Genomic DNA, 26,332 nt, shown 5'->3' with positions numbered 1-26,332 from the left:
TCTTCCAAAATAGACTGTGATCATGGCCTAGCAATGACGTGGAATTTTACAAGTTGAAGCGGAAGTAAAAATCAGAAATTGAGCTGTCGACCCCGGCATGTTTGTACGGTTTATATACAAAGGAAAACTATCCAATCAGGAATGGCATTGGGGCCAGGTTCAATAGTGATGTCATTGTTTGCCCATGCCGTTGGCGGTTAGTCTGTGCACTCGCAAAGCAGTACCAGCAGTGTTGTAGTCGAGTACTTTTTTTCCGAGTACCGAGTACTGCTGAGTACTTAGGTTACCGAATACGAGTACAAGTAATTGTACTTCCGAGTACAAGTTCAGGTCTCCCAGTGCGAATACTTGTACTTCCGGAGTACGAGTACTTGTACTTCCGAGTACGAGTATACGAGTACTTGTACTCCCGAGTACGAGTACATTTGTACTCCCGAGTACGAGTACCAGTACTTCTATTTCCGAACATGACCATATGGCAAATGTTTCATTGTGCGTAATTGGCCCAGGCCCAGTCAGACCGATTATTCAGACCCACTCACGGCTCAGGAAACGTCGATTGCTCGCGAGCCAATAAACCATTTCAAAGTGAAATTATCGATAAATTTAATAAGGCAGTCGGAAGTAAAGCTATGCCATTTTTTCGAGTACTGCTATTCGAGTACGAGTACTTTGATGATTGAGTACAATTTCGACATGTCGAGTACGAGTACTTTGCTGCCCGAGTACGAGTACCGTCATTTCGAGTACGTACTTTGACATTCGAGTACGAGTACCGAGTGCTGCAACACTGGTTTCCAGTTAACTTCGAATTTTTACTGAAAATGAAAGGAAAATGCAGATGGAAATTACCAAGAAAGACTGATTCTCGTTTTTGATCCCTAAAAGCGTTACCATAATTGTTGTAAACAATTGTAAACAACAAAGGGACTTAAAGTCGATAGCCTGGTATACTGGCCCTCTCTCGACGACTTTTCACGTTGCCGATTCTTCACATTCAGATAGCTATTCGATTAGTCATGTTATTGCCATGGTCTGAATGTCCGTAAATGTTGCAAGCTACTTCGTGATTGCCACAGAAAATGTTATCTTCATTCAAAAAAAAAAAATCTGAACAATTACGGATGCTTGTCTAAGGTGTTCAAGCCACGAGATAAAATTACAGCTTCATTTACCATCTTCCACTTTTTTACATCCACTTGTTTATAGATGTAATTAAAACTAAAACAAATTTGACTATTTTTCTCCTATTTAAGGAATTTTGACCTTGGATATATTTATTTTAACTTTTTTTCTGTTTTGGACGTTTGAAATCCTTTAAAAAACCTCTTTATTTGGATTGCTTTGACGCACTAACAGATCCGCCCTGTGAGTATACTATGTACTTCGATTCTGAAAGAGGGCGGAAATTAGTCTGTCCCGCAAGAACTGAATTAACTAATTGTATACTAAACGTCAGCAGGTGCATGTTTTCGGTGGGTGTTTCACTTATAAAAGTGAACAACCTTTGTTGCTAGAAAAATAGCAGTTTAACAACAACAACAGTAAAAGAACAAATATCAACGACTATTATGTGTATGCCCTAGGATCTGCATTTTGCCAGCTGGAGCACTGTGATTATTTCATAATCCAACAATTTTAATTTTATGAAACTAACATATTATTATAACAGATATTGATTTCCTGAATCATTCCTTTTACACTGATTCAGTCCGTTTGAGATATCAATCAATTTAAGCATAAGAAACCTTGACTATGTTTGTGGATATACCATATATTTTCCACAAACAACAGAAGTTCCCGAGTTTAAGCTCTTCCATCGTTACCGGTATGAACAACGCCCGTGTGCTGCAGGCGAATGGACGTCACCACGATGCACACCCCAAACTAGGTGTCCCAGCTGAACACTTAAAGTTTTATAGCTGGTCCGTCGGAATGGACATGCATCGCTGAACAGCTGGTTGGCGGTTTTTCAGCAATAGCGTCTGCGCTTTCAGGATCCTTCGCGATGTAATATCCTGTATAAATCAATGGACACCAAATCATTAAAAAAAAAAAATATGATTGTCAAATTTATTAACAAAACAGTATCGTTTTAACGTCATTATAAAAGTAACAAAATAACGCGTAACGATGGTAAGAAGAGATCACTGAGGCAACTTGTAAATGTTGCACATAACTATAAACCTGCGTATATGCAAATGACGATTACTTTTCTTCGTCATCAGATCCATTTAAACAAGCGAGTTAAATTTGCGTTCTCCGTGCTCTTCAACAAATTTGATGTTTTTCTATTAATAAATTGTCCACTTTAATGTCTAATTCAAACAACAAAAAAACTTATCCCCCTCCCCTTTTTTAGGGGGGGGGGGGGGAGGGACAAACAAACACATTCGTTTTGCGAGTAGACTGGCTCTCGGTCCGTACATTATCGAGAATTGATACTGATTGTGGCGTGGGAACAAGCATACCCCGCCAGATCAGAACGGAATGATTGTCTGGCGGCCAATTATTCCAAATTGTAAAGTAAGAACTCAACAACTTCACATGGGCCGATTATTTTCGGTCGGTGTCAAATTCAAATAGGGAACCACTTTTGTATTGCTATATAAAAATAGCAATTCAGAAAAGAAATTTATTTTCGGAAAGAAAGTCGAAAATAGCGTAGGGAACCTACTTTGAGTCAATAACACCTTACAATCCTAGTACACCATTGTTTTCAATAACGTCGGTTAAAAACACTGTAGACGGTGATTTCTATCTTTTACGTTTTACTGTAAATATAGCAACCGTGTAATCCTTGCAAAAACCCAACCTAGAGTGATGATTGATGTTTTGGGTAATTTGTATGTAAAATAAACGTGCAAGTTAGCATTAGTACATGTACGTTTGTTCTGTCAACTGCGTCCCCTAGTGTCACGTGGTGTCGAAGGCCTTATTAGGGGATCCGGGACATACCCCCAACCCCGGAACAGCCTACTACGCTATCTCCTGCATTTTAAGGCGATTAAAGACTTAGGAACTTCAGCATTCCATTTATTATTTTGGTGCAATTTTACTATACAATTAGTCAGCGGCTGAACGAGGGGGGATTGCAACAATAAATCTAAAGTAGTAAGATATGGACAAATTAGGCAAATGTTTGTACTTTGATATAGCGATATAGCAAAGCATACAGCTCCTGCATTGAGTCCTTATTATACTCTTGATGAATACAATGTGACAAGTAACTACTACAGCTCACCACTTTCAGATTCGCTTTCGAACGAACTGAAACCGTCACCGTCTTGCCGGTGATAGAAGAATCTACTGTTGCTCAAGATGGGTTGCGAACTGGTCATGAAGGGTGGGAAATCCTTGGAATTTAAATTGAAGAATGACACCAAAGATTGATATCAATGACAAATTCAATTAAAGCATAATCTAACAGGAAACCTGCTTATTTGGGTTTAGTAAGGGCATCCTTTTCATTTATGGTTCTCAAGTGGGACGGGATTTGGGATTGGGACGGGATTTGGGATTGGGATTGGGACGGGACGGGATTGGGACGGGACGGGACGGGACGGGACGGGACGGGACGGGACGGGACGGGACGGGACGGGAGATTCTTTAGCTTTGTCTTGCTCAGAACACAAGGGTGGGAAATCCTTGGAATTTTAAATTGAAGAATGACACCAAAGATTGATATCATTGACAAATTCAATTAAAGCATAATCTAACAGGAAACCTGCTTATTTGGGTTTAGTAAGGGCATCCTTTTCATTTAGGGTTCTCAAATGGGACGGGATTTGGGATGGGACGGGACGAGACGGGACGGGACGGGACGGGACGGGACGGGACGGGACGGGACGGGACGGGACGGGACGGGACGGGATGGGATGGACCTTTTTGTCGTGTTCTCTGAATGTATTTCATCAATTGTTAACTGTTGAATGGATGGCGCTTTATGCAGCCTAAATTTACTTCTTTTTAAATCTGGCTTAAAACATTTACGGAATGTTTAATTACACATTTGAATTATTTAGTAATGTACAATGTACTTGTTTTCATTTCTCTTCGCAAGTTCTAAAAATGAAGATTTTACCCCTTCAATTCAACATGGCTGACTCCTGAATAAGGCCTATGGGATGCAATGAGATGGGATTTGATTGGATTTGATGGGATGGGATAGGATTGTTTTGGATGGGATTGGAAGGATAGGATGAACGGGTTGGAATGTGGTGGAAGGGATTGGATGAGATGGGATCTACTACGTGGTACTTTATAGTGAGTTTCCTCCTCATGTGCGTCGCGAGGGATTATGGGATTATGGCTAGGAGGTCATTTAAGTCTCGGTTACAATGTGTTTGTACTAATTCTCTATGAATGTCTTGTGTGACGCAGAGTCAGTCATGTGCTGAGACAGATCATTCAATAATTCATGGTCCTTGGAAATATGGATTCTTGAATGCAGTTCAGGAAGTTTGTAGTATATGTTGAAATGGTTGTTGTTCCCTCTCTTAGATCTCTGTATTTTTGGTTGCAGATAGTCTGAAGCATCGATGTCAATGGTGTGAGTGATGATCTTGTAGAGTTGAGTCATCTGGTGGGTTTCCCTTCTGTTGGTTAGCTCTCCCATCCAAGAGACGATAACATGTTAAAGACACTACTTTTCCTCTTAGTGATGACATGGGGCGGGATGGGACGGGACGGGCCGGAACGGGACAGGACGGGACGGGACGGGACGGGGGGGGGGGGGCGGGGCGGGGCGGGTGGGATGGGCGGGCGGGAGGGGCGGGCCGGACGGGACGGAATGGGACGAGACGGGACGGGACGGGGATGAGATTTGAAAGGTTCAGATATTATATGGAAAGGGACGTGATTTAATAGGCAGAACAACATGGCGTTGTTTCAAATAGTGTGATGTGATTTAAGCTTTCGCGTGACTTAAAAGTTTGATATCATGTGAGGACGATCTAATTATAGCCACAATGGCTCTTATTGCAAAACATGCATTAAATAAGATGAGCCCGCCTACCGTTGAGAGTTGATTTGTTTCATTAGTAATTAATGATTGCATTTGGTTTTTGTCTTGAAATTCCTTGTAAATCAATACCTTAAGACATCATCATGATGTCGCAGTTACATGCACACTTGAATCAGATTCTGTAAGCTTAGAGATCTAGTTATTCAATGTAAGGCGGCGGAGAATTATGTACAAAATTGTCCTTTAAAGTATATCAGTAAAGACAAAAAAATCCAAAATCCAGTGGCCTTACAGTTAAAGAAAGCTGAACTTCGTCCAAACTGACCGTCTCGATACAACTATCAGACTCGCCATCTTGTAATGGCATCTGAACCAGTGCAACTGGAACTCCTCTTGCTGGATTTGACCCACCATACCTGTACATGTAAAACTGGGCTGAAAAGGGGAAAAAATATTTGAATTGCAAAATAATCCCCCCCCCAAAAAAAAAAAAAAACTTATTTTTCGTGTACTGACGAGTTTTACTTTTGCGTTCATCTTAAAACAAGGAATGATTAGGTGACAAAGAAATCGTTTACCACCACTCTGTTATCTGACTTTAACTTTGGGGGGCTTGGAATGGAATGATTGGAAGAACACGTTTGCGTTACCATGGCAAATGAATACCTACCTGTAGATGGATTGAAAGTGAGAAACTCGAGCTTTCCACTCTGAACACTCAGATATAGCTGACTTGTTGCTTGTACGATGTTGATTTTTATCGGCGGTGGTTGGTACATAAAAGTGCTAACGGTTTGGAAATCTTGTTGAAATTCAGGAATTTCACCACAGTCATTAGAAATGCTAAAAATGACATCCACCACTGGATATCCTCCTAAAAGAGAACGGTGAAAACATGTCAGTTTAGCAAGGGAATTTAATATTTCCGCATACAGACGATATTATTATTTTCTTTACTATTTTCTTTATTTATGGTGTTTTGTACTGGTCTGGTAATCCTTGTTAAGCACAGTTTTTACCTAATGTTTTTAACATTAACCTGCCCATAAGAAATACCGGAAAGATGTCCCTGAAGTGTTTCAAATTACACATTTCATAGTACATGTAGCTCGCTCTGCGCACTTCCGCGTCGAAACCGATACTCCTCTTGAAAAACATTGGCACTACGTTGCTCAATATGATTTACCTTAGGGAAAAAATATTATCAATCTGCATACCTCATTGCAGTTTTTGTATGCTGTATAATGAGAGGTGATATTAAATGCATTTATTAGTGGTTTTTCCCATTTAAAAACAATATGAAACAGTGAACATTCCTAATGAAATTTGCAAAGAAAACTCTTCGTTGGTTGTGAAGTGGAAATCGTATCAACTCATCATAACTTCTTGTTTGACAGCATGAATAAAAAAAAATCCTCATTTTTGACTTACTATTATTATATTCATTTGCAATTTTTTTCAAGTATCATCGTGAAGCCTGAGAAGTAGCAACTGGAAAGTGCTCTCTTAAAAAAATAAATTGAAGGGACTTACCCCAAGCCTCATAAGTCCGAAATTTCGGACTAATGAGGTGTCGGACCTATGAGGCGTCGGACTTATTATACGGCGCCGATTACTCATTGCTGGACGGCAATCATGGCTATGTGTAATTGTGTGACGGGGGAAAGCGATTGAGTACTCATTGCTGAATGGCAATCATGGCTATGTGTAATTGTTACTGGGAGATAGCGATTGAGTACTCATTGCTGAATGGCAATCATGGCTATGTGTAATTGTGTGACTGGGGGAAAGCGATTGAGTACTCATTGCTGGACGGCAATCATGGCTATGTGTAATTGTGTGACTGGGAGATAGCGATTGAGTACTCATTGCTGAATGGCAATCATGGCAATGTGTAATTGTGTGACTGGGGGAAAGCGATTGAGTACTCATTGCTGGACGGCAATCATGGCTATGTGTAATTGTGTGACTGGGAGATAGCGATTGAGTACTCAATGCTGGACGGCAATCATGGCTATGTGTAATTGTGTGACTGGGGGAAAGCGATTGAGTACTCATTGCTGAATGGCAATCATGGCTATGTGTAATTGTGTGACTGGGGGAAAGCGATTGAGTACTCATTGCTGGACGGCAATCATGGCTATGTGTAATTGTGTGACTGGGGATAGCGATTGAGTACTCACTGCTGGACGGCAATCATGGCTATGTGTAATTGTGTGACTGGGGGATAGCGATTGAGTACTCAATGCTGGGTGGCAATCATGGCTATGTGTAATTGTGTGACTGGGGATAGCGATTGAGTACTCATTGCTGGACGGCAATCATGGCTATGTGTAATTGTGTGACTGGGGGATAGCGATTGAGTACTCACTGCTGGACGGCAATCATGGCTATGTGTAATTGTGTGACTGGGGATAGCGATTGAGTACTCATTGCTGAATGGCAATCATGGCTATGTGTAATTGTGTGACTGGGAGATAGCGATTGAGTACTCATTGCTGAATGGCAATCATGGCTATGTGTAATTGTGTGACGGGGGAAAGCGATTGAGTACTCATTGCTGAATGGCAATCATGGCTATGTGTAATTGTGTGACTGGGGGAAAGCGATTGAGTACTCATTGCTGGACGGCAATCATGGCTATGTGTAATTGTGTGACTGGGAGATAGCGATTGAGTACTCATTGCTGAATGGCAATCATGGCAATGTGTAATTGTGTGACTGGGGGAAAGCGATTGAGTACTCATTGCTGGACGGCAATCATGGCTATGTGTAATTGTGTGACTGGGAGATAGCGATTGAGTACTCATTGCTGGATGGCAATCATGGCTATGTGTAATTGTTACTGGGAGATAGCGATTGAGTACTCATTGCTGAATGGCAATCATGGCAATGTGTAATTGTGTGGCTGGGTGATGGCGATTGAGTACTCATTGCTGAATGGCAATCATGGCTATGTGTAATTGTGTGACTGGGGGAAAGCGATTGAGTACTCATTGCTGGACGGCAATCATGGCTATGTGTAATTGTGTGACTGGGAGATAGCGATTGAGTACTCATTGCTGAATGGCAATCATGGCAATGTGTAATTGTGTGACTGGGGGAAAGCGATTGAGTACTCATCGCTGGACGGCAATCATGGCTATGTGTAATTGTGTGACTGGGGGAAAGCGATTGAGTACTCATTGCTGGATGGCAATCATGGCTATGTGTAATTGTTACTGGGAGATAGCAATTGAGTACTCATTGCTGAATGGCAATCATGGCAATGTGTAATTGTGTGGCTGGGTGATGGCGATTGAGTACTCATTGCTGAATGGCAATCATGGCTATGTGTAATTGTGTGACTGGGGGAAAGCGATTGAGTACTCATTGCTGAATGGCAATCATGGCTATGTGTAATTGTGTGACTGGGAGATAGCGATTGAGTACTCATTGCTGAATGGCAATCATGGCAATGTGTAATTGTGTGACTGGGGGAAAGCGATTGAGTACTCATTGCTGGACGGCAATCATGGCTATGTGTAATTGTGTGACTGGGAGATAGCGATTGAGTACTCACTGCTGAATGGCAATCATGGCTATGTGTAATTGTGTGACTGGGGGATAGCGATTGAGTACTCATTGCTGGACGGCAATCATGGCTATGTGTATTTGTGTGACTGGGGGATAGCGATTGAGTACTCATTGCTGAATGGCAATCATGGCTATGTGTAATTGTGTGGCTGGGTGATGGCGATTGAGTACTCGTTGCTGAATGGCAATCATGGCTATGTGTAATTGTGTGACTGGGAGATAGCGATTGAGTACTCATTGCTGGATGGCAATCATGGCTATGTGTAATTGTGTGACTGGGAGATAGCGATTGAGTACTCATTGCTGAATGGCAATCATGGCTATGTGTAATTGTGTGGCTGGGAGATAGCGATTGAGTACTCATTGCTGAATGGCAATCATGGCAATGTGTAATTGTGTGACTTGGGATAGCGATTGAGTACTCATTGCTGGACGGCAATCATGGCTATGTGTAATTGTGTGACTGGGAGATAGCGATTGAGTACTCATTGCTGAATGGCAATCATGGCTTTGTGTAATTGTGTGACTGGGTGATGGCGATTGAGTACTCATTGCTGGACGGCAATCATGGCTATGTGTAATTGTGTGACTGGGAGATAGCGATTGAGTACTCACTGCTGGACGGCAATCATGGCTATGTGTAATTGTGTGACTGGGGGATAGCGATTGAGTACTCATTGCTGGACGGCAATCATGGCTATTTGTAATTGTGTGACTGGGGGAAAGCGATTGAGTACTCATTGCTGGATGGCAATCATGGCTATGTGTAATTGTGTGACTGGGGTATAGCGATTGAGTACTCATTGCTGGACGGCAATCATGGCTATGTGTAATTGTGTGACTGGGGATAGCGATTGAGTACTCATTGCTGGATGGCAATCATGGCTATGTGTAATTGTGTGACTGGGGGAAAGCGATTGAGTACTCATTGCTGGACGGCAATCATGGCAATGTGTAATTGTGTGACTGGGGGAAAGCGATTGAGTACTCAATGCTGAATGGCAATCATGGCTATGTGTAATTGTGTGACTGGGAGATAGCGATTGAGTACTCATTGCTGAATGGCAATCATGGCTATGTGTAATTGTGTGACTGGGGGATAGCGATTGAGTACTCATTGCTGGATGGCAATCATGGCAATGTGTAATTGTGTGACTGGGGGATAGCGATTGAGTTTTATTTATTTAGAACTCCAAAATAAAGACTTGCGTAATTTGCAACCCCGTTTTAATAAGATAATCATTACCCAGGCCTATAAGTGGGAAAAACAAGTCACCGTACTGTTTTGATTTCTGCACAAATCAATGTGGGCCGCTGAAATAATGTGAATCATTTATTTTTTTCTACAGACAATGGTTGACCTCACTGAAGATATTCGAGGCATAATTGTATGTGTTTCTGCCATTTTAAAACAAGGTAATAATATAGTAGAGTAAAAATCATAAATGTTCCCACCGGGTTTCCAATAAAAAGAGAAAATCATGAAATCGAGCACGTACTCCCTCGCAGGCAGTTACGAATTGAGCTGATTCTTGTGACGATTTAAAATTATGGATCAAGCTAAAGAGTGTCAAGCTACAGTTTTGATGTGATGTTTGTGATGCAATATATCAACTTTGATCACCCACCCCCATTTCCCTAAACATGAGCACATTTCATTCAAAAAGTCAGGTGAAAGTGTTAAGGAAATGCTTCAGATTGCACCACGCCTTCAGGGCTTTGCGCTTGCGCTCGCATAATAAAAAGTTTTTTTTTCAAGGGTTTAAAGACCCTCCCTCTCTCCCAGTCTGGGATCAGGAAACGGGCCTAAACAAGGTATTAGCACACGTACTGAGCGTGTATACACGCAGTTTTTTTATGTCCAAAACTGGTCAATATGATAGGGCCAAATTTTGACGATTTCAATTTTGAATTTTTAACTTATCATTCATATATTTGTGGAGGAATTTAGAAATGGAGTTAAAGAGATAATTTCATTGTATGATGACACCCCCCTATTCATTCAAAATGGACTAGCGACGCCCATGACTTCATCGACTTTAAGCATCTCAACGTACCTTTGTTTTCCAGTTTGAACACAAACCACCAAAACTCCACTTGCTGTTGGCGTTTTCGTTCTATTCCCTTAAATAAAAAAATAAAGCAAATTAACCCCTTAATTAAGAATTGAATTCTAAAAGATTTCAGCAATCCTATCTTAAGTCTTCCTAAAATCCAAAAAGTATTTGATAACTATGGGAAATGGAAAACCTGAACTCAGCACTATGTATGCATGTACATCTATCGTGACGATATGGGCACCCACGATGATGGATCAATTGCGTCCAGGGGCGTTAATAGCCAATCAGCTTGAAGCAACCACTCCAGTTTGGATAGAAGTCAGTAGTTCCCAGCTGTTCTTAGTATGGATCTCCTAATTGGTCTGACTGAACCGTCTCACCTTTGCCACTGACCCCTGACCCACGCCATTATTGCATTTCTCCCCTTAACCCCATCAGGTTGCAGACCAGAAAATACATTTCCATAGACCCCAATGGTAAATGGCCCCGCTTAAAAAAATCAGGAAAAATACTCACAACACTCTGAGGTGTTCAAGACGTACATCAAATTAAAGCTTCTATCATCATCTTTCATTTTCTGTTCAATTTTCTGAAGGTTAGCCCATGACCTTTGGGAGAAAATCCCATCCAAAGATGATCAAGATGATCACCCCTAAAACCAGTACTGAAGCCCATCGCCATTTTGAAAATGACCGCCTACGCTCCATTGCAAAATAGAGCCATTTTAGGGCCTAACCTCATCCCCATTTCACAGAAATACGAGCTCCTTTTTTACTAACCTTCTTTTTTACAAATCATCAAGTTCACGGCCTTCAAAATGCTTTAATACTAAAGAATTTGAGGGCATGCAAATCGTGATTGGGCCTAGACAATTTCGAACCGATTTACTGGCCTGCACCCATCAGCCCCATGAGTGCCAGTCCTGTGCTCAAAGTGGCATGTAGCTTCTTTACCAATTTGACCCTTTGTCCTACGAATTCAATACTCTCTGGTTGCCAAGAGCTCCAAATGGCACACGGCAATTACACCTGCAACTGAAATGTAAACAGCGCCCTCATTTTTGACATCGGCCTCTGATTGGACGATAACCCACGCGGGCGTAAGTTAGAAAAACCAGATACCTGAAAACCATCTTCTGAAATTCCCGACGAAATTTTCGCGGATAGCGGTCCAGAAATATCCTCTGATGACCATTCCTCATTATCCACAGAAGAAAGCGATGACAACATTGTGGCAATCTCATTAAAGTCATCAGACAAGCCGAACTTCAGGTAAACTAGTTTCCTAAACTTCGTTTTAACACGGTTCGGAGAGGCTTCAATTTGTTTTTGCATAACCACAGGCTACTCTTTTGGATGTACTTTTATAGGGCAGGTTATCATTTTTCTATGCAAGAAAAGAAATGATTAAAAATCAGGAATATTTTGCCCCTTAAATGTGAGGTATAATGCAGAGTAAATTGTGATTATTTTCCACGCATTAATCCAATTGCATGATAGGACTTAAAAGTTGACAATCATTGCCATGATTACAAGCACCTGTCGTGCTCATCAGACTGTCATTTTCAAGAAAAATGCGACTTTGTATGACTTTACAATGATCTGGTTGGCTGACCATTAAAAGAACTTCCTCATATGCCATGTAATCGGAAGCAGAACCCTCTTGTTTGGCTACGGTTAGTGTAGGTCTATACACAATGTACATGTTGTACGATTAAGAAAATGTGCCCCAAATCAAAATAGCGCCCTCACACAACTCTTAATACTCTTTTAATACTTCAGGTCTGGATGGCAAAAAGCGAGCTCTACCTATGGGCTCCGTGCGCCGACAAAAGAGGGCGCCCTTTTACCTAGCAACGACGTCTCATGGGCGGGACATTTCGCTGGTTGACGCGCACCGTTCCTTGTGTATGACGCACGTACACCCGGGGATTTGCACTTTGTCCACGCAGTGGCCGCGCTGCGCGGCAAATGAATTGCAGTCAGGCAAGATGGCGTCGGTCGGTCACCCCCAACTGTACTCTCTTTGCCGGTGAGGGGGTACTTGTGAACGGAGCGGATAGTAAGCGAAAATGCCGAAGTGTATGGGTGAGGGAAAGGTGTACAAAGCCTGCATGTACCGTTTGTATTGCGATTTGTTTTAAGTTACTCATGCTTCATCTCCTGATTAGCTACAGTCACTTCATGCATGTGCAGGGTTGGCCTGCATGTACTGTTTGTATTGTGATTTGTTTTAAGTTACTCATGCTACATCTCCTGATTAGCTGCGGCCACTTCATGCCAGTGTTGTAGGTCTCGAGACCGGTCTCGGTCTCGAGACCGGTCTCGAGACCACTTTTTGCTGGTCTCGGTCTCGGTCTCGGTCTCGGAAGCTGTGGTCTCGGTCTTGGTCTCGGTCTCGGTCCCCTTTGGTCTCGATATTTTGGCTGGTCTCGGGTCGAGACCGGCAATATGAAGCTTTTACAGCTCGATCGATTACTTTGTGTTCACTTCGTTCAGTACCGTTGTTATTTAAAACATTTGCTAGCCCGTAGATCAAGCTTGTTATATATCGCGGTCGGTTTGGACTCGACTGCACGTTGGAAAGTGCCCAAAGTACATGTAAAGCTGCAGCAGTACCAGTCACTGAACGATTTGGAACAAGTTCGGCATTTATCTGTTGAGTCGGCCACATAAAGCAAAGTATAAACTTGTAACAATTTATGCAATAGGAGTCAACCATTTTCGGGGATGTAGTTTAGCCCACCCCTGTGGGCGTAATCACTTGCATTTTGTATTCTGATAATAAATGAGGTGCTTAAAATTAGTTATATTTTTGACCCCACACAATGTTCTCTTTAATTTGGGACAGTATTTTGGAGAAAAAGTCAATTTTTCTACCTGATTTTCCAGCTTTGAACTCACACACTCTTACCAGTTACCACTCACTGTTGCCATGAGAGTGTATGATGAGACCCCATTTCCTGGCTGCTCATTTTGAAGTACCCCATTATTCCTAAAAAATAAAAATCCCGTTCAGAATTTTTTTTTTTAAATCCATATCACCTCGCAACTTGCGGGTCTACATGTACAAATCCACATTCTATGACAGAAATTTAAAAATTAATTCAACATTTTCTAGCTCCCATATTTTAAAATCAAGTACACAAATTTTGTTAGAAGTTAAGTCCTTTATTTATTTTAGGAAAAAAGAGGCAATGTAAAATTAAAATTGCATCTTTTATATCCGTTAGAAGTCATAGCTGAAACCAAGGGGTGACTGTGGAGTTCAGGATCCGAGTTCCTATAACAGATGAAACATCTACCTTTAACTTTTTACTTTTGTCACGATTGGGTGCAGACAACATGTCAAAGCCCATATTTCTTAAGTGTAACTACTTTTTGCTCAAGTAAGGTGTCATGTATCAACATGGGCGTCGCGAGGAGGGGGCAAGGGGGGGGCACTTGCCCCCCCCCCCCCTGGAAAAGCACAAAAAAAAGGAAGGAAAAAGAAAAGAAAAAAAGAAAAGAAAAAGAGGCGCGAAGACAAAGTGGTGTAAACTTAATGAGTTGGGGGGGGGGAATGTCCCTGCCCCCCTCTAAAACTGATAAATCAAGAATGTGTTGAGAAATACAAGCATTTTTTGGCAACATTTTTTTTGCCCCCCTCTATAAAAAAATCCTGGCGACGCCCATGTGTATCAATTTGTCAACACTGCCACTGGTCAAAATTTTGGTCTGTATTCTTTGTGAATAGAAAGGTTACATTTTTCAACTATAAAAACGTGTCTTTTTTTTAATTTCGACCATTGTTATTTATTATCAGCGGTCTCGGTCTCGGTCTCGGTCTCGGACCATATTGGTCTCGGTCTCGGTCCGCCTTGAAGGGGCTGGTCTCGGTCTCGGTCTCGGTCTCGAATCTTCAGGTCTCGGTCTTGGTCTCGGTCTCGGACTATCCGGTCTCGACTACAACACTGCTTCATGCATGTCGGGGTAGGCCTGCATGTACCGTTTGTATAGTGATTTGTTTCAAGTTACTCATGCTACGTCTCCTGATTAGCTGCAGCCACTTCGTGCATGTGCAGAGTAGGCCTGCATGGACCGTTTGTATAGTGATTTGTTTTAAGTTACTCATGCTTCATCTCCTGATTAGCTACAGTCACTTCATGCATGTGCAGGGTAGGCCTGCATGTACCGTTTGTATAGTGATTTGTTTTAAGTTACTCATGCTACATCTCCTGATTAGCTGCGGCCACTTCATGCATGTGCAGGGTAGGCCTGCATGTACCGTTTGTATAGTGATTTGTTTTAAGTTACTCATGCTACATCTCCTGATTAGCTGCAGCCACTTTATGCATGTGCAGGGTAGGCCTGCATGTACTGTTTGTATTGTGATTTGTTTTAAGTTACTCATGCTACATCTCCTGATTAGCTGCAGTCACTTCATGCATGTGCAGGGTAGGCCTGCATGTACTGTTTGTATTGTGATTTGTTTTAAGTTACTCATGCTACATCTCCTGATTAGCTGCGGCCACTTCATGCATGTGCAGGGTTGGCCTGCATGCACCGTTTGTATTGTGATTTGTTTTAAGTTACTCATGCTACATCTCCTGATTAGCTGCGGCCACTTCGTGCATGTGCAGGGTAGGCCTGCATGTACCGTTTGTATAGTGATTTGTTTTAAGTTACTCATGCTACATCTCCTGATTAGCTGCGGCCACTTCGTGCATGTGCAGGGTAGGCCTGCATGTACCGTTTGTATAGTGATTTGTTTTAAGTTACTCATGCTACATCTCCTGATTAGCTGCAGTCACTTCGTGCATGTGCAGGGTTGGCCTGCATGTACCGTTTGTATTGTGATTTGTTTTAAGTTACTCATGCTACATCTCCTGATTAGCTGCGGCCACTTCATGCATGTGCAGGGTAGGCCTGCATGTACTGTTTGTATTGTGATTTGTTTTAAGTTACTCATGCTACATCTCCTGATTAGCTGCGGCCACTTCATGCATGCGCAGGGTAGGCCTGTATGTACCGTTTGTTTTGTGATTTGTTTTCCCATACACTACACAGCCGGTATGCCGTATGATCTATGGGAGCAGGCAGGTAAAGGGACCCGAAATTGTCTACGTCGGCCAGCGCCAAATCACGATTTGCATGCCCTCAAATTATCCGGTATAAGAGCATTGAGAGGAATTGTAAACAAAAAACGAAAGAACGACCGGCTCGTATTTCTGTGAAATTCGGTCCTTTAAATGGCCCCCTTTTTGCAATGGAGCGTTGGCCCTTTTGCAACGGTTGATTATCGGTTTACCCAAAACAAATTAAATGAAATTAATTAAAGATGATGAAATAAGCTTCAATTTGATGTGTGTCTCAAAAGGTGACCTTGTAGAGTTGTGAATATTTTCTATAATTTGGGGAAGTGCGCGTACAATTATCACTGAGGTTTATTATATGGCAATCTATTTATTGGTCTGCAACCCTCGGTTCTACGCACGAGAGATTCAGCAAGCTGCAATTTAACGGTAGAAACATAAACATTTGTCTTGTTTTTTCCAGCACCAATGGACAAGAAGCATTGAATAGATCAGTTAAACAATGTCTGGTGTAAATTACTTTCCCTAAACTTGGTCAATTTCGTAAACTTGCGAAACTCACATATGTAAACTTGTACATTACCTTTCAGATTATTGCCGCCTGAACGTGCATGACTGTAGCGTATATGATGGCGCTATGCTTGCTCTTTGCCGTGATATTTTTTTGAATTAGTTTGACAAATTATTTATTAATATCCTTTGAAACAAATTGTGAACAAAATGGACATTTGGAGTTATTTCTTTCATATTAAAATGGACCTACTTACAATCACAATGGGACGGTCCACATCCAGCCATTGCATGGTTTCCACAATAGATGATACACTAACTCTTTCCACTTTAGTGAGATTGATCGAACGTAGAATGTCTCCATTCCTATAAAGAGAAAACTCAGGATGGGCAGTTCTCAAATGCAAGATATTTTAGTTGGTTAAAGAAAATGATTACCTGTGCATTTTATAGGCACCTGTAATACAGTGAAACAATTGCTATGTTACCGAAAGCTATACTAGCGTAACATAGCAGTTGCGTGATCGATAAAACCCTGGCTACCTTCAAGCACGAAGTGGTCCGTCGGCAAATTGTGCCGGCATTTGACATTGCTTCAGTGGCGTATCCAGCATTCATGTGATGTGGGGGGGGGGGGGGCAACACCACTTCCGCGCCAAAATGTAGACATGGGTTTTTTTCGGTCACTTGGCCTCCGTAAAATCAAGGGGGGGGGGCTAGTACCCATCTTCCAAATGGGAGCGCTCTTCAAAACTGACCGTTATTATGCATACTAGAAAATATATGCTGATTTTTCACGGCGCATTGTAATGGATTGGGAGCGGGTTTTCTTTTGTTTTCATGTCAGAGCTCTATGACTATTTATGGAAATAGTGAAAAAAATCTCTTAAAAATCCACCAGGGGAGGGGGCAAAGTGCCTAACCCCTCTGTTCTGCTATAAGGCAGAGGGAAAGTAACCATCATTGTCGGTCCCTTTAGTTTATCCGTTCAGGGGTATAAAAGGCTTGGCTAAAACCTTAAAGCAGGACTTCGCGACTGTATTAAAGTTATCAGATTGCCAGTCATGACTGCCCATTTTTGGCGTCCAGCTCTGGAACTAAAATGGGGGAGGATGTGAATCAGTAGCCCTCCGTATACCATATTGGGGACGTCTCTATAGTCCAACGTACCATTAGTCCGACGTCCATTGGTCGTACGCCCCATTGGTCCGACGGCCCATTGCTCTATACGTCCCATTGGTCTATTCGTCCCATTGGTCCGACGTCCCATTGGTCCAAAGTCCCATTGGTCCAAAGTCCCATTGGTCCGACGCCCCATAGGATAAGGGTTAGGGTTAGGGTCAGTCAATCTGAACCAGTTGAACTTCATATGATAATGATGGTTAGAATGCAAGCGTTGCTGCATTGTGCTCTCTGTCTCCGGCGAAGTTACGATTATAATGACCGTGCCGGCTAGCTATTTATTTTCCAACTGCTTTTTTTTGGGGGGGGGGAGGGGTCCGGCGGTCAGCTGACAATGACTTGGTTTAATTCGTGGTCTTTGTGCATATTTGTGGTAGTTTATCAAATGTGGTTAAACTAAGCGTCAGTTAGAGAGTAAAAAACAAAGGTCGACTTTGCAAACACCGTTTCTTTGCACAAACCCGGTGTGTTTACGTATGACACGGCAGCAATTGTCTCAACTTCTTGCAGTGACCAGAAAACCATCGAATTATGTTTATTTTGTCATATTTTTTCCGCGAAATGAATTTCTAGCCGTACAATTTGTTATGCGTGGCCTATTGCTCAATATGTTTAGTGTGCATGCAAAAACTATTTCAGTTGAAGCTTAATGACGGCAGGCCATGTACCTTTCACTCCCATAGAACGAACGATTTTTATAAGATATAACTGCGGCGGGAACTTGACTGGGCCCTGGGAAACTATACGAAATGCGCCCTGACAACCAGGCACTTCCTCTTAGATGCCAAGTTTAACTGTTTTTACGCGCGTAATTTAAATCATTATTTACTTTAAATATTTGTGTTTGTATTAAGCAAGCCATGGCTAGAAATTCATTTTGGGGAAATCCATGTGGTGATTTGTCCCTTGAATGGTGGTTGCTAAGGCCCCTTTTACACAGGGCTGCGACCTTTGTACCACCTATGAGCGACCAAAACATGGCCAGGACGCTCACTGGTCGCCTAAACTCAGAAAATCCTGTTTCTATGTAACTGCTCCAGCGATCCTTGTGCCTAACCACCAAAACTGCAATTTTCGGGCATTTTCATGTCGAGCTACGAGCGACCTGTGCGTCCACTGAGCCACTTGCCTGCCTCCCCTGTGCTTCCCCTGTGCAACCTATGGCAACCAACGCAATTATAGGCAACATAGGCGACCCCGAGCAAAGTTTGGGCAACCATTGAGCCTCCTCTGTGCCTCTTCTGTGCCATGATCGGCGACCAACGACAACTAACGGCGATCACTGGTCGACCATTCAGCCATGCTTCTGCCTCCTAGGCGACCCTTGAGGTACAAGGGAGGCAGAAGCATCGCCCAGATTGACGGTAAACTTTGCAACAGAACGGATCTATTACGTGGCGACCATTGGCCGACCATTGTGCATCCATTCTGCAACCACGGCAATGCTTGTGCCTCCCTTCTGCCTCATTTGAGCCACCTTTGAGCAACCAACCTCACCTTTGTGCGACTGTTTTGAACATGTTCAAAAATTTACGGCGACCATGGCGATGTCTGAACATCCTGTGTACCACCTTTGAACGACCTAGGCAACCATTCGGCCTCCGTTGAGCCTTCAAAGCGACCTGGCCAGTTTTATGGTCGCACAAGGGAGGCCCAAAGGTCGCAGGCCTGTGTAAAGGGGGTCTTAGGTGCAAACAAATCACGGAGCAATACAATACTGAACATAAAACCCCACCAGGCGATCTTTAGAATACATTAATTTGTTTGTTTTGATAAAAATGAGCAATTTTAAAATCTGACTAGTATACATTGTTAGTGTTTTGTATTGCTTGCGATACGTGGTAAACCAGACCTCAACAAAGCTGACTTATTTTCTCAGATCGTAGTTACGTTCTCAATATATTTTGAAAGCACTTCTTGGACAATATTCAAACGCGTTCAATCAAGAGATACAACGATCTTTGTGTCCACAAATCTGACTACTTGATACCCCCCTCTACCGCTAGGTACAAGAATGTCGAGGAAATCTCTGAAACAAATGTAAACAAACGACATCTGAGAAACTGAGATGGTTGTTTCATTAAATTACCGTTTCTACGATCGCGTTCTAGGAAAATCGTAATCTACAGTGTTTGAACTACATATAGTGATACAATAACAATGGCTCCAAATAAAGTGGTCTCTAAACGATACAAATACAAAGGAACTATTTGAGTAGCGCCTCGCGTCGGTGTAAAATTGGCAGCCCTCATTGCGCAGTGGCATATTTGGCCCTGCGGCTGAAATTTACGCGTGGCCTAGTGGCCTACATTATGAAAAAAAAGAGATATATAGCTGAGTATACTTTATAGCTTTCACTGATCTTAACGAATTTATGCCTACTATCATTGTGACTTTTTCAACTTTTCCAGCGCCCCCCCCCCCCCAACAAATCCTAGCGACGCCCATGAGCGTGTCTCTTACCTCAAGCCGATATCATAAGCTAAACGGCCTGTTGCAACCCTTTCGACATCTAAGGTGTCGAGCCGTTGATCCACGCAGCATTCCAACTCACAGTATGCACCGTTTACACCAGGATATTTCATGTACAGCCGGTGACACTCCTAGGCCAAATTAAACAAAATAAGTTGTCGTCCCCGCCCGCATGCTTTTTAGAACCGCATCCTTTGGTTTTTTTAATTATTCTCACCTCAAAAAACTTTATTGATCATGCATAAAACATTTCGTCAAAACGTACGTATAACGTACGGTACCCGACTACTCTCCCGTATGCACATGGAACTCAAACAACTTTATGAACCCCACATTTTCTTGAAAAAATAGCCAGGCTCAAATCATGCAAACAGTGTCTTTTTCTTTGCAACAAAGTGTGCAAAATATAAAAATTTTGGACATCACAAATATTTGCACAGATATTTGTGATAAAATTTGCGACATCGCAAATATTTCAATATATATTTGCCCTTCAGTGTCACCATATGTTTCACATCCGGCATGCGTCCGACAGGTCTACCGACTCAAGGGCGGATCCAGGGGGGGGGGACAAAGGGGGCCATGCCCCCCCCCCCCAAAAAAAAAAACGAAACCAATTTTTATTTTTTTTAATGTGACATCGCAATAAAGGCAGGCAATGAGTACACCACCATCTTTTCCTCAAAAAAAATTGGTTAAAGTGGTCAGAAATTGCCTCAGATCGCACCACAGAGCATCTAGAATCCAAAACAATTTCGGGGCCCTTAAGCGGGCCCCGAACCCCACGCCGAAATTTTTTGACCCACTTTTTGGGGGGACCAAATTTTTTTTGGGCCCCCCCCAAAAAAAAAAAAGTGTTCTGGATCCGCCCTTGTACCGACTTCACTAATAATAATGTGCCCAGCGAAAATGGAAAAATATAACGTCCAAATCTTGTTTTTCGAATAAGAATGTAATGATGAAATGGGCAGGGTGACTGTTTTAGCCGATTTTCGGCTAACTTTGACAGATGTTTTGTTAAAAAAAACGTGTTTGACAGAAAATTTGACAGAATGGATTTTGTTGGCAGATTTCTGGCAAATTTGAAAAAAATGGTACATTTGTTGAAAAAATGCTACAACTTTTTAAACAAATCATTGCATAATGGTGTTAGGATTATTCCCTAAATTCGTGTCCAATAGTCTACAACTATTTATTTCCTCAACAACGAAAGAAACACACTAAACACAATAAGCTTTTCCTTCAGTATATCTGTTCTATTTACAAACAATTTACACTTATTTACAACTGTGGTAGGCCGGTATTTCTTCACTTGTTACATTAATTCACATTCTAGATCATATTATGTCCTTCGTGTTTCCTTTTAAATCAATAGCAATTAATCTTTAAACAAACTTCCACTCTGCAGTTACTTTAAATTATTTTACTCTATACAAGGGTCTTTAAATGGGAGGAGTAGGCGTTTAAAGGATATCAGCCCACGGTACTGTCTTGAATCGTCTGATGCCGGTTGATCGTTGGATACACCGCCTCCTGGGTTGGGTGTCCTACAGCCGCACCAGTTCGATGCCCTTGGCTAATGGCTACAGCTCGTCCCTTGTCCTTCACCAGACAGCCATGGTTGTGTGGTTTCTTGAAATCCCAGATCTCCTTGGTGTGTTTAACTGAGCACAAAACTGCTCACTGGGGCCTTGAAATTCAAGCCCAAATATTACTGCCTCAAATAGGCTCTCAACTACTCAACATAAACTGCCTGCTATAGCTTTGCTATGCCTGTTGGCTCAGGTTCATGCAGTGACACACACAAGACAATTCTTCAAAATCACCTCTGCTTTCTACCACGATCTGGTCTGCTCTGATCTGATTCCTTCATGATCACTCTCACTTTTCCGTCAGAAACCCACACACACCCAATCACTCCACTGTTCCTTCACTGTTGGCAAAGCAACTCCCTAGTAACTTTTGTTTAAACACCTGAATTCTATTATTCACCAAAGGTGTTGCAAACACCTAATTTGCACACAACCATGGCTTTTGTAATGCTGCTGGAGAGAAAACCCACAACTACCGAAAAAGCTTGCTGCAAAAAAACGGTTACATAACGCGCACAGAGTAACAAAGACCGGTTCTGTGATAAATGCAGTTAGTGCTATTGGAAGAAACTTTTGAGACTATATCATTTCGCGAAAAGGGGGAAAATACACGAAAACTTCTTACAAATGGGAAAGGTTGGCTGGTGTACGTGTTAAGGTTCACAGGGAACTGGACTTCGTCATGACGCAACCGCATTTTGCCGGAAATTTATTCGATGATTTCATAGCATCTTTATGTGACTATACATCGTTTATAATGTAATTTGAACCTTAATTAAAGCAATACTACAACATCTGCTTATGATTTTAAGTGTTTATAGTGTATTTCGACTTTTCGAGTGATTCTGGGGAATTTGGCAGATTTTTGATAAATCTGACAGATTTTTGAATTGCATTTAGCAGAATTTGGCAATGACCTTACGGTCACCCCAAAAATGGGTTCAATTTGTCGATCGTATGCAAGGCAGTTTGCGTCTGTCTGAGATGTTGGCGATACCTCCGGATGGAATGTTTCCATTATGTCTGCTTTGCAGTTGGGTCCTGATTGCTTTTCACTTTGCGTTTTTATAATTCGATATGGAAACTACTACTAGGATTAACACGCCGGTGGTTTTTTACGGTGCGGTATGGTCACTAATGCGGCGGCGCGATGTTAGACTTGGTGCCAAGTCGGTAATTGTTTTGTGTACGGTAATACTGGCTCCATCCACGCACGCAAAATATATCGCTGCATCATGCATGCAATGCGGTAATTTGGTTCCCAGACCAAATGATGCTGACCTAGCTGATGTATTGGTCGTTAAAACGTCGCCAGATCTACAAACATGCCCCCGACGTATTGCATAGCGGTGCGCGATTGGACCTGCCCGCAACAATTTTGAATTTGACGACCGTTACCAAAATTTCCCCAAACTCGGTCTTCATTCGGCTCCGCCTGCTAACAGTGCTATTTGGATGCCTAATTTTAAGATTCCAGATCAACATTAGTCAATGTTATCTGACAGAAACATCAAACTGTATTATCATAACTGTATGATAATACGAAGCAAGTGATTTATTTAAAAATTTGATCAGAGCATTAAAAGCTAAAAGTGATAAAGCGAAATCGGAAACGAAGCCGAGCTTTGAAAAAGGGCCATCGATGTCATCATGTTTATTTTGTAGCCACGGAGGCTGCCTGACCAACAATTCAAACGTAAGCGTCGGGAATAATTGTCAGGTCTGGGAACCAGACTAATCGATTACGTACTACTATACCAGCCGTGCCGATGGAGTTTGACTGAAATTCAGGGACAAAATACGATTATCTAGCGACTTGTCAGCAAGTCTAGCGCGATGTGTGTTTATCGCGTGGCGTGATGTCTGTATGGGTGATGTGTGTAACTTATGTGACACACACACGACGTGTATCGTACATTGAATGGAAACGACAGGGAATACTACGCGTACTCCGTCGCGTCGATGTAAACAACCGGCCGCTTTTTTCGTCTTTTCTCAGGAACGGTACGACATTAGATTAGTTCCCTTGAAACTAGACCTTTAAAATAGTATAAGTAAACAATTCAAAAACATGAAATTTTCGGGGATTTCAGGCCGTAATGCCCTTTAAAATACTCGTCTTCCAGGAAAGAGGAAGCCATATCCGGATTATGCATGACCGTAACTCTCAAGTTTCCTTTTCCAATATTCCCTAGCGGTAGCGGGGAGGACGAGGGGAATCACCTGTCTGGTACCTTCTCTTTTTTTTAGCCAATGTGTTAAAGGGATATTTCGGACTAATTTTTGAAAGGTCCGGTTGAAAAGAAACTAACCTAAGGTCTTATCGTTCCCGAAGAAAAAGAAAAAAACCAGTTGTTTAAATCGGACACGACGTAATGCGCATACGTTTTTCCTGTCGTTTTCAGTCAATGTACGATACACGTTGTGTGCGTCACATCAATTACCAGTGTTACCGTAAGGTAATGGCAAAATTGTGCTAGATGCACTTCAAATATCTGCTAGATTTAACAAAAATCTGCTAGATTTAACAAAAATCTGCTAAATCACCTAAACGAAATAGATAACAAACACTTATACTCACATTACAAAATTTCCTTAAACAAACAAAAATCATAAAAATTGTTTTTATAAAAATTGAATTAATTTCATTTTGTTTAAATTTGAACGCGTCTAGCTAGCCTGGCTTGCAATGTCTGAACAGGGTTTAAAGTATTGTTCTGTATCATGGGGCCTCGAACCCTACTTGGGCTTCGCACTCGCATTAGATCTGATTAGTTCATGTACCAACCCCACTTTTGAGAAGCGATTGACGCCCTTGGTGCCAACAGGCTTTTAGAGCTAGGACCTACACCAGTTTGACCCGCCTTGATTTGTACAGTGATTTGTACTTTAGTTAAGCGTTCGTGTCGGGCGGAGTACGGCGTACGGAACACTGGCGCCTATAGGCATATACAAAACACTTAATCCGAGCCTGGATCAAATATTAAACGTTATATATATTTTCATTTTTTGTGCGAGTTGCGCCTTACCTGAGGGTCTTGTGTGAATTCGAACTTCTCTGAGACTTTAGACATGGTGTGGTGTTCGGTGAAGTTCTTGTATGCGTCTGCTCTATGCTGCTAAAACACTACCCGAGGACGGACATTCAATAGCTTCCTATACACTGACTCACAGCTGTTTTCAGGGCGCCATGTTGTTTTCCGCATGTCCATCATATAATTATCATATGTCAATGATGTCCGTGCTTTTAGCTCGTATAAAACGCCCTCTAGTGGCCGAATTGTATACAGGTTCGTTTTTTTCCACTCGTACCCCCGCCCTGCAAACAGGATACTGGGAAGGGCTGACGAGCTCTGATTGGATAGATTTTGCGTGACCTGTGACCTGCATGTCATCACGACCACGACCCTGCAAGGTTTGAAACGGCCGAAGACTGTGTCATTCATCACTCTTTTATTCCCATCCATAAATGCGGCGCCCTTTTTTTGTTGAAAAGCATAATAATGTAGGAAAATCTGTAAAACTTATCTTTTTTGTAAATTTTCAACTCCCGTCAGTTGCAAAGGCTCCGTTTCGAATTCACGAAGAAGCTAAAAATGTTCCACATGGTCTGCAATGAAAAAGAAATCACATCAAGTATGGTGTGTGTATGCATTTCTATGGCAAACTTTTCGGATAGTATTTGCGCGCATTGGCTAACCGCGGTCTACAGCTGCAGCCAGATGCTTTATCCGCTCTGTTCACAAGCCCTCCCCCCCCCCCTCACCGGCAAAGGAAGTACAGTTGGAGGTGACCGACCGACGCCATCTTGCCTGACTGCAATTCATTTGCCGCGAAGCGCGGCCACTGCGTGTAAATAGTACAAATCCCCTGGTGTACGTGCGTCACACACAAGGAACGGTGCGCGTCAACCAGCGAAATGTCCCGCCCATGGGACGTCGTTGCTAGGTAAAAGGACGCCCTCTTTTGGTAGCGCACGGAGCTCATACATAGGTCATGATAAATTAATCAGAATGCTATGACCACTTGCTTCACAAGATTTTGTGAAGCTCATCTGCCCTTTCCATCCAGCTCCCTGTTTGCAGGGCGGGAGGTACGAGCGAAGTTCGTTTTGCATAAAAAAAAAAATAGCTCACCGGAAGACGTCTTTTCGATCACTTTTTATATTCAAGTTATAACATGAGGAACATGAAAATATAACTTAAGATATATTTATTTATATATATTTATTTATCAAGTTATAACAATCATTCGACAGAAAAAAAGGGCGATAGGACTGAACATTTCGGCAAGACACTGATATGATGCGAAAACACTTCCAAAACTTAACCTCTGATTGTGATATTTATCAGTGTCTCAATCATAACGAAAGTAACGATTTTATGGGCGTCGCAAGGGGATAGCAAGGGGCGGCGCTTGCCCCCCCCCCCCCCCCCCCCCCCAGAAAAACGAAAACAAAAAGGAAAAAGAAAAAAAGGGGGGACAAGAGGTGCGAAACCACATTGCTGTTAATTTGTCACTTGGGGGGGGGTAGGGCAAATGCTTCCCTGCTCACGCTCGGCAAAATTATAAATCGAGAATATAATGAAAAAGTTAAGGAATTTCGGGGGAAAATTTGCTTTGCCCCCCCCCCCGGAAAAAATCCTGGCGACGCCCATGGATTTTCTTACCCTTTAAAAACTAATCCGAATCACTAAAGTACCGTTATGGAAAGGCTAATTGCAGGAGAGTACCAACTGAAGTAGACTTTAGGGAGAAAACCCGGATGGCGCCACGTACTATTGAATACATAGAATGAAAACAAACGGCGTCATCTAACAATACGCATAATGAAAAATATCCCCGCCCCTGGAATACAGGCGGGCTCGCGTCGGTGCGGCATGCCTACTTGCTTGCGAAC

At 42.3% G+C, this 26,332-nt stretch overlaps 1 protein-coding gene across 1 annotated transcript; it reads right to left on the bottom strand.

Annotated features, from left to right (window-relative positions):
* Positions 1–706: 706 nt before the first annotated feature.
* LOC119723835 lies at positions 707–24,630 on the bottom strand. The gene is made up of 8 exons (XM_038194714.1): positions 24,462–24,630; positions 19,832–19,971; positions 16,444–16,552; positions 10,600–10,666; positions 5,637–5,840; positions 5,259–5,401; positions 3,245–3,356; positions 707–2,018 (listed from the first exon to the last, which is right to left on the bottom strand). Exons 1-8 carry the CDS (start codon positions 24,504–24,506, stop codon positions 1,909–1,911), a joined length of 930 nt encoding a protein of 309 aa, XP_038050642.1. The 5' UTR covers positions 24,507–24,630; the 3' UTR covers positions 707–1,908.
* Positions 24,631–26,332: the final 1,702 nt, after the last annotated feature.

The sequence above is a fragment of the Patiria miniata genome, unplaced genomic scaffold, assembly GCF_015706575.1.
Source record: "Patiria miniata isolate m_02_andy unplaced genomic scaffold, ASM1570657v1 HiC_scaffold_17, whole genome shotgun sequence".
Lineage (NCBI taxonomy): Eukaryota > Metazoa > Echinodermata > Asteroidea > Valvatida > Asterinidae > Patiria > Patiria miniata.
The sequence above is the reverse complement of the archived record's forward strand: the minus strand, read 5'-3'. Positions and strand labels throughout refer to the sequence as shown.